The sequence below is a fragment of the Nyctereutes procyonoides genome, unplaced genomic scaffold, assembly GCF_905146905.1.
Source record: "Nyctereutes procyonoides isolate TBG_1078 unplaced genomic scaffold, NYPRO_anot_genome, whole genome shotgun sequence".
NCBI classification, from domain to species: Eukaryota; Metazoa; Chordata; class Mammalia; order Carnivora; family Canidae; genus Nyctereutes; species Nyctereutes procyonoides.
In genome coordinates, this window is record NW_026575139.1 from 26,992,662 (window position 1) to 27,012,232 (window position 19,571).

At 41.9% G+C, this 19,571-nt stretch overlaps 1 protein-coding gene across 8 annotated transcripts in view; it reads right to left on the reverse strand.

Moving 5' to 3' along the window:
• The window catches only part of RGS6 (regulator of G protein signaling 6), a 564,384-nt gene that overhangs the window by 365,058 nt on the left and 179,755 nt on the right, over window positions 1-19,571 (reverse strand). For 2 of the 8 annotated variants that reach the window (XM_055304456.1, XM_055304457.1), the window contains exon 2: window positions 10,824-10,928. The exons of the other annotated variants lie outside the window; for them this stretch is intronic. In XM_055304456.1, coding sequence (XP_055160431.1) covers window positions 10,824-10,826 — 3 coding nt within the window. In that variant the 5' untranslated portion in view covers window positions 10,827-10,928. The remainder of the gene's footprint in view (window positions 1-10,823; window positions 10,929-19,571) is intronic. 8 annotated transcript variants of the gene reach the window in all.

The window sequence follows — 19,571 nt, forward strand, 5'->3', positions numbered from 1 at the left end:
GATAAGAGTGTCTTATGGTTTGTCTCATCTCTGATTTCATCTTGTTTTATTTTTTCTTCTCTTTCCCTATGATCCTGTCTTGTTTCTTAAATTCCACAGATGAGTGAGATCATATAATTGTCTTTCTCTGACTGACTGATTTTGCTTAGCATAATATACCCTCTAGTTCCATCCACATCATTGCAAATGGCAAATGCAATTTTTTTTTTGATGGCTGAGTACTATTCTATCGTATATATACACCACATCTTCTTTATCTATTCATCTGTCAATGGACATCTGGGTTCTTTCCATAGTTTGGCTATTATGGACACTGTTGCTATAAACATTGGGGTGCAGGTGCCCCTTCCAATCACTACATTTGTGTCTTTGGGGTAAATACCCTGTAGTGCAATTGCTGGGTCATAGCACAGCTCTATTTTCAACTTTATGAGGAACCTCTATACTGTTTTCCAGAGTAGCTGCACCAGCTTATGAGCTTTTCCTCTAAGGTTAGGAACAAAGCAGGGATGTCCACTCTCACCACTGCTGTTCAGTATATATTAGAAGTCCTAGCCTCAGCAGTCAGACAACAAAAAAAAAATAAAAGGCATCTGAATAGGCAAGGAAGAAGTCAAACTCTCCCTCTCTGCAGATGACACGATACTCTATATGGAAAACCCAAAAGACGCCATCCCAAATTTTCTAGAACTCATATAGGAATTCAACAGTGGCAGAATATAAAATCAATGTACAGAAATCATATGCATTTATATACACTAACAATGAGATAGATGAAGGAGAAATTAAGGACTCAATGTCATTGCGATTGCACCAAAAACTATAAGATACCTAGGAGTAAACCTATCCAAAGAGGCAAAGGTTCTGTACCCAGAAAACTATAGAAAACTCATGAAATTGAGGAAAACACAAAGAAATGGAAAAATGCTCCATGCTCATTGATTGGAAGAAGAAATAATGTTAAAATATCTATGCTACCTAGAGCAATCTATACATTCAATGCAATCCCTATCAAAATACCATCAACCTATTTCACAGAGTTGTAAAAAATAATTCTAAAATTTGTATAGAACCAGAAAAGACCCCGAATAACCAAAGGAATGTTGAAAACGAGAACCAAAACTGGTGGCATCATGACTCCAAGCTCTATTACAAAACTGTAATCAAGACAGTATGGTACTGGCACAAAAACGGACACATAGATCAATGGAACAGAATAGAGAACACAGAAATGGACTGCCAACTCTATGGTCAACTAACCTTTGACAAAGCAGGAAAGAATATCCAACTGAAAAAAAGAGACTGTCTTTTTCCCAAATGGTGTTGGGAAAATTGGACAGCTACATGCAGAAGAATGAAACTGGACTGTTTCCATACACAAAAATAGACTCAAAATGGATGAAAGACCTAAATGTCAAAATCCTAGATGAGAACACAGGCAGCAACCTTTGTGACCTCAGCCACGGCAATGTCTTGCAAGACACGTCTCCATAGGCAAGAGAAACAAAGGTAAAAATGAACTATTGGGACTTCAGCAAGATAAAAAAGCTTTTGCACAGCAAGGAAACAGTCAACAAAATGAAAAGACAACTGACAGAATGGGAGAAGATATTTGCAAATGACATATCAGATAAAGGGCTAGTATCCAAAATCTCTAAAGAACTTATCAAACTCAACACCCAAAGAAGAAATAATCCAGTGAAAAAATGGGCAGAAGATATAAACAGACATTTCTCCAAAGATGACATACAAATGGCTAATAGACACAAGAAAAAATGCTCAACATCACTCGGCATCAAGGAAATACGAATCAAAACGACAATGAGATACCACATCATGCCAGTTAGAAAGGCTAAAATGAACAAGTCAGGAAATGACAGATGTTGGCGAGGATATGAAGAAAGGGAAACCCTTGAACATTGTTGTTGTTTTTTCCTGTTTTTATCACTTTCCCTATCACTTTAATCACATTCTCAAGACCCTCACATAGGCAGGACCCAAAATTCATGCATGGCAGTCTCCTTACATAGGAAAATGCAAAAGTACAGGACATTCTGATAAGACAATTTTAGCACTGTTCTTTTGACTTGGGAACTTTTTAATAAAACCTAAAAAAAAAAAATCAAGCATCAGCTTTTTCTCTACTGAGTAATGCATAATCTACATATGTGTCCCCACACCCACCACCTCATGACTCCCCTCCACCTACTGATGGGTGGGCTGAAGCTGAGAGACAGGGTGAGAAAATGGGCTGTGAAGTCCAGAGTGGGGGGCTTACATAGAGTAATGGGGGGAATCATCATGTGTATTACTTAGTCATTCAAAAGACACAAGAAAGTAGAAAGTATGTTTGCCTTAGATTCAGCCCCATTAGTCCAGTCAGGTCAAATGTCCTCCTAATCAAAATAACCTCATGGAATTGGCTACATAGAGTCAGCCACTTCCAAACGCCCTGATTAAAAGATCACCACGTGCAAAACAGAGAACTCAGGTGTTTCTATTTTCTTAGTAAGACTCACCTTAATAACACCCACCCAAAAGGCCTGAAGGAATTCTAAGGTATCAGGTGACCAAATAGATAAAAATGCTCCTGATGCCCAAGTACTAACCAGCAGGATGCACAGTCATCATTACACCTCCCTTGTGGAAAATGAGTACCACCCCTTTATCAAAGATACTGTGTGAGCAGGCAACCCCTTCTTGAGAAGAAGGCACCAGACAGCTAGGACTGGGCACAGCACATCTGATTGCCCACCGTCTGTGCTCTGAGGACAGGAATGTTCCCCAGTAGCCACCACCTGCATAACTACACAGCGGCCTTCTCCCTCACCCGACAGGCGGCCAGAGAGAAACCCCTTCACTGCATGGTGGTCCCTGCTAGGAAGTCAGCTCACCCCACCAAGCAGCCCTTCTGCGACATGCCTGCCATCAATCTCTGTGAACTGCAGACGAATGAACACATTAGGAAAATGAGGCCTTCCTCTCTGAACGGGCAACTGAAAGAAAGACCCTCAGTTCAGACCTCTCAGAAAATAAGCACATGAGAATTAGCTGGGTCCTATCTGTCCCCTGTACTTTACTGGGCAAAAGATGACCTTGAAAGGGGGGATGGAAGGGGACCTGAGGAGGTGGGGAAGGAAAGGAGGCCAGTTCGCCAGCACAGGCTAGGCACACATCCTCACAATTCAGCAAACCCCAACCTAGTACATGATACTGGTGAGTTAGCATTTTTTACAACAAAACTAAGGAGACACAAACTGCACGGTTATCACCTTGCCAGGTAACCGGTGGTCTAAAAAGCTCTGTTCAGCACCTGATGGGTGGGTCAATCCCCCTTTTTATGCCTCCCTTTCAAGCCAGATGATACTAGCCTTCCCAGGCTGGTATGAATGGCTCAGCATCAGGCTGCCAACCAGGACTATCCTTTCTGGCTATCTGGAAGGAAAAGGTGGAACACTTTCTGTTACAAGCTTTTGGAAGTCTGGAGGAAGTTGACGTATTTATATTTGTTGACTAGTAAAAGAGAACCTTTGAAAATGGTTATCATTGAAAACCTTTGAAAAATGTCAACTGGAGTCCCTCCATTATATAAGACAGCCTTGTTCTTGTCCCCAGTGCCGTTACCTTCCCTTTACACATCATTTTGTCTGACTTTTAGTCTTTACGTTAATTAATACTGGATAAAAGCACTGTGGGGAGAGGGCTGGAGATAAAAGGCTTTGGTCTGAATTCAGTCCTTAATTTCCAACATCTGTGTCCCTGAACTGTTCCAGGCACTTTTATGTAAACTGAACAAAAAAAAAAAGAGAGAGTTCTTTCTATAGTGAAAGTTATTAAGGAAAGATAAACAATTTATAATTCAAAAATTACACAAAAGAAAATTAGCTTTGGATTTCTGTAGCTATAATAATGCCCAGTTACTGCAAATGCTTTTCTATTTCTATTTTAAAGAATCCAGATTTCTTTTTTACACCAGCAATGAATTGCTTAGAACCTAGGGTAAACTGTTTATAGATTAAATTCTATTCAAGTGCCTAGGACACACTTGCTATTTGGAGGCATCCTATGGTGATTTTTCTTGTACATAGAAGAATCCTATTGCAAAGCTCTTAATTTAAATATAGATTTTCATATAATAAGTCTTTACCTACAATCACAGGCTCATTCGTTGCTATGCTTTTTCTGTGTGTCATGTTCATTATGAAGAAGAAACTTTGATTAAGCCTATCCTTGCCTGTAGTGGTTTGCTGCAAACCTTACAAAGCAGGTTGAATTGATGAGATCCCTGGGAGTTTATAAGATGAAAAATGCAGCTGCAGACACAGAGACATTTTTATAACTACTATTGAGAGCTCACATGGAATGAACAACATAATAAAGCAGACTGTATCAGCAGAGACATTAAATGTTTGTTTTATTATGATACAGTAGTAGGTGAAAGAACCCACTTCCATTGTGCGCTCACACTGCAGGACACCACAAAAGCGTGTGTCACTTAGCTTCCATGTCAGATCTTAATTAGTGCTTCAGCCAGCAGTTTAAGGGAAGCTTTAAGTGCCTGCTATATAATGTGACTCTATATACTGTTCCTTATTGATACTTTGGGGTCATTTCAGTCAGATTACCCAGAGTAATCAAGCTCTGGCCAATTGAAGATAAAGTCAGTCCTTGACAGACTAGAGACAGAGGGCATCTGTTACAGAGTCAAGAAGAGGGCATTTCTGTGTTTTTCATCTGAAACATTTTTCTGAATGTTTTTCAAAGTTTAGAGGAATATTTATTTCTCAGTAAAGATACACCATCTTTGCTCTATATAAGGTTTTTTTGGGGAAAGGTTTTGTGCAGGTCACATTTTTGAAAATTGCATTCTTAAAATTCAAAATTGGGTCTGTTATTTTAAAAAAACCTTCTTACTAGTTTTCCAGCATTATGAATACTTCTTCATCACAAGAACAAAAGACAGTTCCTAATTTACCTGATTCTGAGTTTGATTTTGGCCACAGGTTTCCAAAGAATCAGTCATAGCTAGCTTTATGATCATGTCATGTATGATGATGCTGTGTTTAGTCCATTATTAAAATATATGGAAACTGAGACAGAGACTATCTGAGAAACTGAGTCCTCTTAGAGAAAAAAGAAGGAGCTTCCAAATCCACACTCAGAGTTTAAACCTGAGTTTCAGGATTTCTGCCAATTACATCGTCTTGATTCTTCTATATTAAAACAGTTCTTTCTTAATTCCTACACATTAAGCTGTTGAATACTGAAGATTTAAACCAAGAAAAATGGATATGTTATCATAAAAAGAACCCTAGCCCTATGATCATAAATTTTGAGATCTAGAATGAAGTCTTGTTTATCATTTTAAAGATGAAAGATTTACAAGTGGCTTGCCCTCAGTCATCTAGTTAATTAGTAATCTAACTAGAAAATGTTTGGTCTTTCATTCCATTCCATTTTTTTTCTACATTTCAATTTCTACCATAAACAAAAGAAATACTCTTATGAAGTGTACAAGATGAATAAAAAAGATAAACTAGAATCCAGAGTGCTGGCCTGATTCAACTTCAGGACAGAGAAGGTAAAACTAGGTTTCCTAACAGTGATGTCCCTGTACTGACTGAAGAACATCAGCCCTGGACCAAGGTCCCTAGAGAACTGGTAACAACAGGAAATCAATTCTACCAGGGCAAGGTAGGAACATGTAATGAAATCCAAGAAAGCTAGAAAGGAAGCATCCTAGATTTGAATGCAGCTCCAAAACATACTTGCCGTGTGGCCATAGGCAAGTAAATTTAATCTGAGCTCATTTTCTACCCCCACAGACCTCTTTTAAACAGAGCAAGCAGATCTCCACTATTTTTTCCAAGGGCCTCTGTTGTTTTGGCTACAGATTAAGGGATGAGACATCCAAAGCTAAGCTAAAGCAACATTGGCTTAAGAGATGGACTGGTTCAAACTCTACCAAAGGTTGTTCCAATTTGGCTGATGACTACTTGACTCAGACACCTCCTCCCACCAACTCAAGCAGCTTGACTTTAATGCCTGGAGAATCAAAAGGGGGAACAGAAGCCAAGAGAACCATCCTAATATTGGAAAGTATTGGTCTCAGCCCTGAGCAAGCAATTATTCCATACTGACTGCCTATCATCTATACAGTAAAGTATATTCTAGATTAGGCTTTCTCAACCTGGACACTATTGGCATTTTGGGCTGGGTAATTTTTTATTTTTTTTATTTTTTTAAATTTTATGATAGAGAGAGAGAGAGAGAGAGAGAGAGAGAGAGAGGCAGAGACACAGGCAGAGGGAGAAGCAGGCTCCATGCACCGGGAGCCCGACGTGGGATTCGATCCCGGGTCTCCGGGATCATGCCCTGGGCCAAAGGCAGGCGCCAAACCGCTGTGCTACCCAGGGATCCCTGGGTAATTTTTTATTGTGGAGAGCTACCCTATGCATTATAGGATGATTAGCAGCATCCTTGGCTTCTATCCACTAAATATCAGTAACACACTGCCCCCAAGTTTTGACATTGAAAAAAACAAGTTCAGATGTTGCAAAATGTTCCCTGGGGTAATGGGGCAAAATAGCTCCCAGTTAAGATCCATCTTTCCAGATTAGGACACTGTTGTGTGTACTGAGAACACAAAGACTAAGATACAGTCTCAGTCCTTGAAAAATTCTAAGTAGTATGAGAAAGCTTGACATGAATACATGTGACATTTGAGATGGGCAATGTACTCCAGGACACTCCAGACAGAGAGACCATGAGCAAACCCTCAGAGGGTAAAAGAGCTCGATTCTCCTGAAGATCGGTCAGTGACTCAATGGGGCTGCCCTGCTGTCCAGTGCTTCTATGAGCAGGAAGGTTGTAATAAACACCCACTACCTCCCACCTTCTCCTGGAATGATACCCTTAACAGAGCAGTGTGTGGCACTCCACTGGTGACCACTATGGAGTTGAACTGTACATTTCTGTAGGTGAACCTCTAGGCTATCCAACAGGTGCACTTTGAGAGCTGACATCATACTGGGGTAGACAGGTTTATAATGGAAGCCACCAGTGCCTTCTCCTTTGCCCTCCTTCCACCTAGCATTTAAACGGCTAAGCAACACAAGCCCAGCCATGACTATGGGTTAGAACACCATTTATCAATCAGCTGGCAATACAAACAGATGAAGCACAGTATGTGAAAAGTGTTTGCCAGATCTGGTCTACTGTAGGAAAATTTAAAGAGCTGAGTCAGAAGGTCCACAGTGCTATCAAGTCAATGCTTCTCAGCAACAGTGAAGGTCTTGAGCTAGCAGCGGGGGGCGGGGGGTATCTTGTGGGGGGTGAATCAGTGTTGATGTTGTATTGGTCAAGAGTATACATGGGTCTGAGGGAGGGGGATATGCGGAAAAGTACTGGACCAGGAATCCAGGAAACCTCAGCTCCAACCCCTAGTCCTCCTCATCACTGGCTCTGGGGACTGGCAACTTGCCCTTAAGGACTTTGGGAACTCAACTTCTGTTAGTTAAGGTATAATGTATGCAGCAAAATGCATACATCTTTGGTGTTTTGTTTCATGAGATTTCACAGTTGAACACATAAATGTAACCATCACACAAAACAAACTCCAGAACAGTTCCAACCCCCCTGAGAGTTCCCTTGTGTGCCTTCTGAGTCAACCCTCCCCTCCGCCATCCAAGCAACCACTTTCTAATTCCATAGGTTAGTTTTACAAAGTCTTGGATGTCACATAAATGGAATTAGGGAATGTGAATTCTTTGATGTCATGATTCTTTCACTCAGTGTTTGTGAGATTCATCCATGTTGCTATGTGTATCTGGAAGGGCATTCCTTTTACTGTGGCATATAGTATTCCCCATTGTGCGAGTACACCATAGTTTGCTTATCTATTATTCTCCTATTGATAGACATTTGGGTCAGGTCCAGTTTTCAGCTATTATAAATAAGGCTGCTAGTGACCTTGTCATACATGTCTTTTCGTAAATGTGTTTTAATTTCTTTTGAGTAACTTCATCTTTAAAATAGCAGGTTGTCCCATGATTATGAGCTTTCTCTGCAGGTACCTTGGGGATTGCTACAAGGGTAAAGGGTGGCAAAAGGAGCAAATGCAAGACTCTTCCCATCATGTTTCCACCAGAACTGTTCTTCCATCTGTTTTATAGATGAGGCATTTACCAAGATCTCATTTGGAGGAAAGAAAGGAGGTTTCACACAAAACCACCTCAATAGGTACTTGCTAATGCCCCTTCCAGCTCTAAAAATCTATGATTCTTTAATGCTTTCAAATAAAATATTTCACAGTTTATACTTAAATGAGGTCCTCTAAATTTTCCATGACAATTTCCTATGCAAAATCCTGTAATAGATCCTGCACTGCTTGGAAAATACAATACAAATTCATCAGCAAGGCCTTTATAATTGCTCTCCCAGTCAGTTTGGATATTTTTCAAGGAGCATCTCCAATACTTCACTTTCCTCACTGCTCCAATCACAGGACTCTGTTGTCCTCACAAAACAGAGCTGGTAACACCCAGCTCTGTACCTTCACGCTAGTTATTTCTGCTACTGGAATATTCTTGTTGACCTCACCTGCCAGGGTCCAATTCTTTTTTAAACCAGATTGAAATCTACAGTTTTCTACAAACCTGGGATATTTATCTGGGTCCATAAGAATACATATGTTATCCATGCATACAGTATCATAGCTACATGTGCATACACCTAGATGCTTACTTCTAAATCTCAAGAGCCAGAGATAGTCTCCTTCCCTCCCTTTCTCCTTTGATTCATGTATAGCACCAAGAATAGTCCTTTTTCATACAAGGCTAAAATCAATACTGGCTGAATGTGATTTGTGAGTATGTATGACTGTTATTTTCCTAAATCTTTAAGCCAAGTGAAAATGCAGGCTGTTCACAGAAAGAGCAAAACCTAAAGGACATCCATGGAACCTTCACTTAGAAGCTTACGTTGCTCAATGACCTTTCAAATGCATGGTCAATTTTGTAAATCTTGCCTCCCACAAAACCAGCACTGGCACAAATGGCCCATAGAAAACTACTGCCGATTTTCTTTCAGGACAACTAGGATGTGATTTCCTGTCAAAGCCCAATAATATCTTAAAAAAAAAAAAAAAAGCTTCCCAAGTGCTTGCTGTGCTCATTTCTGCCCCATGGTCTAAGGCAACTGCTATCTGGCACTGTTAAAAAGCTCAGACTGGGCAGCCCCAGTGGCTCAGCGGTTTAGCGCCAGCTTCAGCCCAGGGCCTGATCCTGGAGACCTGGGATCGGGTCTCATGTCGGGCTCCCTGCATGGAGCCTGCTTCTCCCTCTGCCTGTGTCTCTGACTCTCTCTCTCTCCCTCTCTCATGAATAAACAAATAAATCTTAAAAAAAAAAAAAAAGCTCAGTCTGACTCCTATTTAGTGATTCTTCACCTCAAATGTTTCCTTCCTTAGCTTTAGATACTCTTCCTTCCCTTCCTTTTTATATCTACTTAGGAAAACTGAAAGAAAGGCATTTGTATTCCTTAAACTACCCCTCAAAATCAATCTCATTACTCTTTAGAATTAGTTTGCATCGACCATAAATCCTCCAACTTTTATGTGCCCTGGAAACCTTACAATATAACAGAAAAATAGATAATATCCATCAAGAAAACATGCATCGAAGCAAAGGAATGGATTAATGTCTCTTGGAAGATTCCACTGAAACCTATGCCAAATAATAAAATTTGGAAAAGGAGTAAGCTGTAGAGAAGCATTCTGGAGGATCAATTTTTTTCCCCCAAGTAACTCTTTAAGCACCAAAACCACTCAATTTTCTCCCTATCATTTACAATTAAAGAGTAACTAAAAAGTATAACATTTTCCTGCATTGCTAAGTAGGCTGTGCTAAAAAGAAATTAATTTTATCTCAAGGTTTCATGATATTCATTAGGAAATCCATTGCCATGCTGGCTTGCCACCCAAAGAATGCCTGAGGAGGACCTGGGTATGGCAATGTCTGGGGCTATTGACCCTATACTGACCACAGGACAATGCTTTTGAAACCTGGACCTACTTTCTTGATGATGGGCTGTCAGATGCCACATCTCACCCCTGCTTGTAGTGGTTCTTCTTGTGATCTACTTTCCTGCTTCCACTCAGACAACCAGGTGTATTCACGGCTGTCCAAAATGAAAGTAAATAATTTTTCCAGGAAAAAACAGAATGTCCCTTCTATGAGTAAGGAGCATGAATACTCATCTGTATAATTCAAATATAAATGAGGGCATAAAACCTAAAGAGAAACATCTCATGATGGTATGAGGTATGTGTGGGAGGGGAAGGAAGTAGAAGGAGAGAAGCGACCCAGAGAGTAAAGGCTTTCTGATCAAAATGAAAATAATATGGGCAGCAATCAGGCAGGAGACATTCAAATTTCACCCAAACTTGAACTCTATGGAGGTCCCTCCACTACAGCCTTAGTCAGAAATTGATGTTTACCAAAGGCTGCATGCAGAAGGCATGTTTTTAAAAGGGTGATGAGGACGGGGCCTGGCACGTGTAGCAAGGATATTAATGCATCCATGCAAGGACCAGAAACAGAAGTAACCAGCATTTAAGAAATGCTAATGATGAAAGTGGTCGTATTTTCAAGTCCAATTTCCATTACCAGCAGGCACAGAGACTCAAGACTCTCTAGCATTAGCTGATTAGTCTGTTAATGGAAACAGCCAGCTGCAGGGGTTATCATGGATCCCTACAGGCCACTGAACAGAGAAAGCAGAGTGCCCAGCACTACAGGACAACAAAGCATTGGTTCACTCACCATAGAGCAGCCAGCGTGGAATAATTCTTATCACTTCCCTGATCCAATCTCTCCCACGACTTCCCAGAGTAGCCAAGATTAAATGCAGAGTCTGTTCAATGGCCCCTGTAACAAACCCCCAGGTCAAGGTCCCGTTGCCTCCCCATGCAATCCTCCCTCCCCTTATCATGTGTGCTCCAAGTCCTGTGGCATTTTTGCTGCCCAGCATCCCAAGCTTGCCCTGACCCAGGTCCTGGGTGCTGATCTTCCTCCTGCTTACAAGTATTCTGACCCCAGGTCTCTGAAGAGTTATCTGCATCTCAAATGCCAATCCTCTGTAAGGCTTTCTTAACTACCCTGAACATGGTCATGTAATATTCTTAGTGACACCTATTGGCACCAGAAAGGGTCTCGATGGGACTTATTATCTGTCTTTTGCTTTAAAACAGTAGTTCTCAACTGGGGGTATTTTGCCCTCCAGGGACATTTGGCAATGTCTAAAGATATTTTTGGTTGTATTCACTGGGAGAAGAGTGAGGAAAGACTACTGGCATCTAGTGGGTAGAGGCTGGCAATGCTGTTAGACGTTCTACAATGCACAGAATAATCCCACAGCCAAGAAGTGTCCAGCGAGGAGTGTCAACAGTGCCTTGCTGAGTGACCCTGGGATGAAATGCAAGTTCCTTAGGGCTGATACTGTTCCAACAAACTGCCGAATCCTCTGTGGCTTTAGCACTACCTGACACACAGTGGGCGCTTAATCAGTATTTGTCAACCTACAAAACTACTCTCGTTCCTGGGATTCACTGATAAGGACTGTGTGTGTCATTGCTAGACCATATTATATCAATAGCTGTATGATATTTGTAACACATATGTGTGTATAATAGTCTTACCCATTTATGTTTACGTATCTCCATAGCAGATATAAGTACAACGTGCTAACATTCTGTCACTGGTTATTCTCAAATAATCCTTTTGATGTCATTACAAACTTGAGAGTTAAAAGATTCCTATCAGGCAAACAGTTCATTAACGGGCAATCCAGACTGATGTTTGCATCTGTGCACCTAGTGCCAGAATTGGACAAACGAGGTAAGTAGTGGCCCTTACAAAATGGTGAGCTAACAAGGATTATTCCAATCTGGGTGATAAATGGGCTTAGAGATCAAGGGTGGTAGGTCTTCATTGTGCTAACATAACCAAACTGGAACTGTTTCCCACACTTGCCTCCCCTGTGATGCTCTGGGTTAGCACAGACCCCAGGACGTGTTCTGGGTGAGACGGAAAGGAGGAAGTGGAGTAGCAGCTGTTTTGATAGGTCAGTGCAGATACCAGGTGCTAACGGCAGCTCTTGGGTGTCATTGTTTGCTGCCGGCCACCTAAATGTCAAGAGTCAGCGAACAGGCATACCCAGCCCTTTCTGGAATGCCTCCTTCACCTTCTCTGACTCCTGGCCAGGTGCATGCTCATTTCCGTGATGAAGGTCAGCCAGCTGCCCCTGGAGGTCGACCCCATAGTGAATGTTTGACAGCAGCAAGAGACTAATAACATGGGTTCTAGTCCATGCATGTGAATGCCAGCTTAACCTCATGGGTTCCACTCATCTTTGCCTCCTCGACTTCACTTGCATCTTTCCTCCCCACTTCCTGCACCACTGACCCCAAGCCCCAGCATCAGCCACAGATGTGACAACCTTCCACTGACTGTTTAACCAGATCCCACAACTACGTAAGGGAAGTCCAGATAATAAATCCTAGTGGCTTGGTTTCTCTGATCAAACCCTGACTGAAACACTTGGGATGATGCTTTGGTGACCTTCCCACATCCTTCTGAATTCTGAGACATGCTCCATGTTGACAAGATTGCCACATAGTTGAGAGGCCCAGGTAGATGGGATCTTATTAGAAGGAAATGGATTTTAGCATGTGGATACACTCAGCTTTGACTCCAGATAATTAGAAAATGACTTACTAAATCAGATAAAGTAGTCATACTCATATAGTGCCTATGGTTATGATTCTTTCCATCTTTTTAAATGTCATTGGAATCGATTTTGATTAAACAGACCGGATGCCTGGCTTTTTGTATCATCTGATAATTTCGTTTCCCTTTATCAAAATCACTTGTGCCATGGCATAATCGCCCTCCCACTCAGATGTTTGGTGAGGAGCCCTTGGAACAACTGGCATACATGGCTTGCAGTGTTTAATGACTGTCACCCAAGTAATGAAACTTACTGGGAACAAAAGCAGGCGGTAAGATGGAGGCTCTGCATGCCCCAATCCTCCAGAAATAACCTTTATTCTGTGCCTGTAACTCTGTGCATTTAAATCTTTTGCATTTGTCTTTATAACCTCCTCATGGAGTCCATTTTAATAAATATTCTGCTTGGTAACTCCTGCACCACTTTTTCGATGATGAAATGGAACACTGCTGGCGTGTTGTGTTCCAGGGCAGATTGCTCATCGTTTGGCCTCTTATCCATTTTTCTTGAACCACATTACAAAGATGACAGAATTAAATGACCTTAGCAGAATCTGACAGTTTATGAAGGCAAATTAGCCAGACTAGGGTCAGAAGGTACAAACCACCTAGGAATGGCTTTCAGCAGGTAAAGGCTTAGAGCTCAGATGTGTAGCTGACACTGACAGCCAGGGAGCTGGTGGCAGAAGAGAGCTGGATCTATAGAGCAATCTAATGTGAATGCTGGGGACAGCGGGGACAGGAGGGGAAGGTGAAGTGCGGAAGAAAGCCTTCAGCTACAGCGAGGATGGTAAGCAGAGGCACGTCTCTCTATCTTGTAGCTCTCTTATATACGCACGCACATGTACACACACTGAAACGTCAACCTACCTGAGCAAGCAAAGAAAAGATGAGGACACCGGCCACAACCAAACCTGGCCGCCACTCACAAGCAACAATCCTTGGGCCTGATTATCTGAGTACAAAGCTCCTACCTTTTACTGTACAGCCACCTTCCATGGAGCTTTCGAGTACATGAGTCTGGAAGAACTTTAACAGATGGTACAGCGATATTACAATTTTTAAAAGTAGTTGCAATAGATTATTGCATTATTGGCCCCAATTTTTCATGCCTCTCTGCATCCATGCCTTGCCACAGTCCCATAAATGAGCAGGGAACCGCCCCACCTCCTGACTTTGGGCTTGGCTATGTGACTTGCTTTGGAAGAGACAGTACACCAGTTCCAAGTCTAAGCCTAGGAGATGTGAAGAGCATGCCCTAGCTAGTCCACTGGTCCAAGGAGGATGAGAGACCAGTGGAAGAGAGCCACCACAGCTGAAGCATACACCTGTAGAAAAGAAGCAGAGCGCCCTACTGCTGCCTCCAGAAGTACGGCAGCCTGGCAGAGCTTAGCCAAACCCCTACCAACCTGCCCCCCACATGCACAATAATTACTCAGTTTTGTAATGGTTACACAGAAATAGCAAAATGTTGGAATGCCAGAAACTTTGTACAAACAAAACCTCATGCAGACCCCTATCAATCAATCTGATAAAATGGGTCTGTTCTATTTGAGGCAGGATGTAGGTCCTTGGGCCCCCTTGCCTCATCATGACAGGTCTGAGGCACCTCTACACACCAGAGTCTGAAAGCAATCACTCTAACAGAAAGTGCACTGGATCGGAAAATAGAAGTCCTGAGTTTGAATCCACTCTGTGTCACTCAACCACCTTTGAGATTCAGTTCCTTCCTATGTGAGGAAAAGGGGAATAATAATGTATGATGCTTTGTCCACCACTCTCTGAAGTTGATTATACAAGGATACGTGAACAAATAGAGGGTAGACTGATAGAAAGTATCATTGCCATCACCACCACCCCCTCCCACCATAATCATTTGCATTGTAGGGTAGACTTGCCAGAGCCATGCCCTTCACCAGGACTGAAGCAAAAGTGGGTGTGTTTGGGGGGGTCGACAGAGGATATGATTGGTAGTTTTCAATGGTCCCTCCCAAGACCCCCCAGTGACTTCAAATGAAATGTGGGGCAACACGTAATTACTTTTTACACTTTGTTTTGAGTGTATAACAAATTATAGATATAAAATATTCTTATCCCTTTGTGTGTTTTCTTATGCTCAAGGCAACAAGAAATGATCTACAGAGTTTGGGCTTTGGTGAAGCAAGAGAGAGGCACACAGATGAGTGGCTCCCTGTCTGGAGTTGTTCTCAGATGTCAAGGGCCCATTTGTGCCAACAGGCACTAAAGCATAGCAGGTAAGACCAGGGTCTTGGAAACAGACCAATCTGGGTGAGGGGTAGAGCTATGTACTAGTTGTACAACCTGGCTGGCAAGTCTTTTAATTTCTGTGAACCTTGGTTTCTTCATCTGAAAATAGCAATTATATGATCTACGTATAGGATTATTGGAAGGATTAACTGAAATGATGTCTATAAAATGATTAGTGCAGTTTCTAAGAACCCAATAAACAATTACTGTTGTAATTATCAATGGATGAGGGACTATTTTACACCCATTATTCTGCCCTCAGAGGACCATTATGATTGCTATAACATGATAGGACTTCTAATTAAGAGCCTGGGCTTTAGAGATTGATGATTGAAGCTTGGAATCCTGCATTGCTGCCAGTCACTGAGTGGTGACCTTGCACACAGTGCAGAACCTATTAGCCCCTAGAGTAGAAACCAGGTCCCTGCCCTTGAAGACTTGACAGCCAGCTTTGCAGGGGGTATGCATCAAGACAGATGATCACAATCACCCCCAATGGGCAACATGAAAGAAACTCAAGCACAAGTGCTATAGAAACAAAAAGAGGGAGCAGCTAACTAGCAGCCATGATGTGTGTTGGAGAGGGTGGATATGAGATTGCAGGGATGGCCTCTCGGCCCATCTGTGGCTGGGAGCATAAACACTCCTCACCAATCAACATGGTAAATGCCACCATCTGCCCAGCTTGACAAGTACCAACAGAATAAACCTCATGCATTTTATAGCCATATTTCTCTAAAACCCAGAACCCTGCCAATGGATTCTGGCTTCCCAGAGAGATTATACCAAAGAGAAAAATAGCATCATAGCCAAGGAAGAGGGCAAAACTGAGAAACTGCCCACAGACAGGGACCCATTCCACTCCTTTGATATTTATGTTAAGAAACATCCTGGACATGGATTAAAATCTATCAGGACACCAGTTGAAGTCTGACAATTTTTATGGGCATACATTGATTTAGGCAAATGGCCTGTCTGCTTTTTTGAGACTCCCTTTTTGAGTCCATGTTGAATGGCTATTTGAAGTTCCCTTGAGCTCCATACCTTCCCCTTCCCCACTCCCCGGATGCTGCTAGCCACAGAAACACACCTGAGATCCTCCTCAGGTCTCTTGATCTGCAGCAGTGGTACCCTCTGTCAAGAAATGGCATTTTATCAAAACCCTGTTGGGGGTGTCATGCATAATATTAATGGCAATGCTCCAGAAATTTTAACATGCTTATGTGGCTCTGTTAATCTATATTGTAAAGACATAAATGTGGACAGAGTAGATGGCCCATCCTGTCTTCCCAATTGAGATTCTATTTGATTTGTAATGTGGAAATGGCAAATTAGTGAATTTTACTGGGAGGTCTACTAATTCAGCGTTAATTACCACTTCTCTGCCGCATGGAATGGCCATTCTCCAGTTAAATTTGCTTCTGGTCATCCTAGAAGGAAAACAGCAAGGACATCCCTCCACTTCTGAGATGGTATCCGTCAGCACTTTAGCGCTTTTTTTTTTCCACATAAGGAGAGTTGGATATAACTTACTTTAGCTAAAAAGAATTGATTTCTTTTTACAGTAACTGTGGAAAAGAAAACGTTATTCAGTAAAAGCAAAGGGGGCAGAGAGAGGCAGGATGGAAGAAAGACAAAGATCATAGACAATTACAAACCTAGGCTTTCCTCTCAAAGAGCTTTGTGAGGGCAAGATTATAGAGTCTTCAAAGTTAGGCAGGAGTTTGGGTTTGATTTGGGGTACAAGAAGAAGGCATCAATGGTGCCAGGTAGGAAGGTGATGGAGTGAAAGAAGAATCTTAGGGGGGGGTCCCTGGGTGGCTCAGCGGTTTGGCGCCTGCCTTTGGCCCAGGGCACGATCCTGGGGTCCCAGGATCGAATCCCGCATCGGGCTCCAAGCATGGAGCCTGCTTCTCCCTCTGCCTGTGCCTCTGCCTCTCTCTTTCTCTCTCTCTCTCTCTCTCTCTCTCTCTCTGTCTATTATGAATGAATGAATAAATCTTTAGAAAAAAAAAAGAAGAAGAAGAATCTTAGGGCCTGAGTTGGTTAGTGTGTTGAATGGATTTGGGAAAGATAAAGTTCAAGAAAAGGAGACAGTGAGGAAGCTAGTAGATTTGATGAGCCCCTGAAAAGATGAAGCCTGGCAAAGTGTGGACCATGTCTCCTGCCCCCCAGCCTCACACAGTCCTCATGATGATGATTTGGGACAATGGAGATAAAGAATCACTGTAAAGCTCTTTTGCCTTAAACATTTCTAGTTTTAGTTACTGCTTATCGTATAGCTGTGGATATCCAAAGCAATAGGTTATAAAGAGTTCAGGTAGAAATTTTACATAGAAAATGGCACAAGGATATTTGGGTTGGCATGAGTAGGGAAGACACACTAGATCTACAGTCTGGTTGCCAATGAACTGATCGCTAAGGAGGGAGGGAGATGGAAAAGGGAGAGACAGGAAGACAGTGCCTCCTATGAGGCCCCTTTTCACCTCCTCTCTTTGTGTGTCTGCATACAATGGGGCAGAGAGGGGAGGGTACTGGGGGACACAGACCATGATGGCCATGGTGACAGAAGACAAGCTATTATCTGCTGCCTAAAACAGCAAGAATCAGAGAGGGTCTATTTCCACAGATCCACAGTTTATTAGCAGAGTAATTCAGGGCAACATACTCTAAGTTATTTTAAGATTCCTCATGTATGAACTAGGGATGATGATAATACTTTGCCAGGTGGTGAGCATTAAATAAGAACATGTGTGCCGAGCAGCCAGCAAGGTCTGGAATACAGTATGCCACTCATTGAATAGCCTCAGCTAGGGGAGTACATGAGCCTGAACAAAAGAATGTCACAGTGATAGCTATAACACTGATTTTTAAGGAAGGAGAATTCACAGTATTCTTCAAAAAAACAGCATACATTCCACATCAGCAAGTTTTATTTTTGGCTAATAAATCCATCATCTTACTAGTTGGTGACAAGGTAAAACATGGCGGTGGAAGGAATCTTGGATTGGAGTCAAGCAAACGCAGAATTGAGGTCTAATTCTTAAAGCACCTATGTGATATTGGGCCAGTCACTTCCATTCACTGCATCACCTCTGTGAGTGACGCTGGTGGACACCAGCATGGTGAGGTGGGATACAAGGGCCATGGGCGGCACAGTCTTAAAGCACTTAACATACTATGTGTCCACTGCAAGAACTATTTAAGTTTCTTCACTTTATGAAGAAATAAAGTATATGTTCTGAAAGGAAGACTTAACTGTGTGGATTATATCCTACTGCTGCCCTGGATCACACCTTCCCCTTCTGTACTGTCATCCTCATCCCTAGTTTGCCCTGTGATTGGGCAAAACACAGAGAGCACATTTACCCATCTCTGAATTGTAATCCATTACATTTTAGAAGCCAATCCTTTTCATATTACATTTAAAAACATTTTTGCTCCAGCTCCAAAAATGCTAGGCCTCTCAAGTTCTAGAATCCAAAGTTCTATAATCATCACTTTAAAAACTGAAGTCGGAGATGGTGGTGGTGGTGGTAGCTACAGAGTTTTTTTGAGGTCTCCTGGAATTCCCATCCATAAACATGCAGCAATTAAATAGAAAAATAAAAAACCATATAAATACTATTTACAACAAAACTAGGTAGTAAGATACCCTCCCCCTCAAACACCAAAATTCAAGCAGGTAAGGATAAATCACCAACAGCTACGTGACTAGCCAGCTCCTGTTCCCAGGACAGAGCCCCACACTGGAGAGAAACTCCTGAGAGAAAAATCAAAATTGAGCAAAACAGGAATAACAAAGATGAAAAGGCAAAAGATCCAGGTAACAGTGGGGAAGGAAAGGGATAGTAGGAAATTTCAGACCATAAGTTTTGTCCGTTTTTTTAACACTACACAAATAGAAGAGGGAATTCTAAAAGAAAGAAGAAGAAGAAGAAGAAGAAGAAGAAGAAGAAGAAGAAGAAGAAGAAGAAGAAGAAGGAGGAGAGAGAGGAGAAGAAGAGGAGGAGGAGGAGGAGGAGGAGGAGGAGGAATTCTGTGAAGTTAGAAAAAATTATCTGAACCAAATATCTTTTTTTTTTTTAGATTTTTAAAATTTATTTATTCATGAGAGACACACACAGAGAGGCAGAGACACAGGCAGAGGGAGAAGCAGGCTCCACACAGGGAGCCCAACGTGGGACTTGATCCCGGGACTCCAGGATCAGGCCCTGGGCTGAAGACAGGTGGCTCAACCACTCAGGCATCCCTGAACCAAGTCTCTTGGTAAAACTTGAGGAAAATGAGCAACAGAGAAGCACTGAGATCAAATTCTACCCAATATTACTATAAGAACAAGAGAAAAGGGAATAAAATAACATCTCCGCAGGTAATAAAAGCACACTGAAGAAAACAGCCTCAAAAATCAGATCACAACTGTAATATATAATTTCTAATGTGCCAATAGACACTGAAAATATGTATTAGCCATAAAGAAACAAGAATAAATAAGAATAAAATTCAGAAATGAGG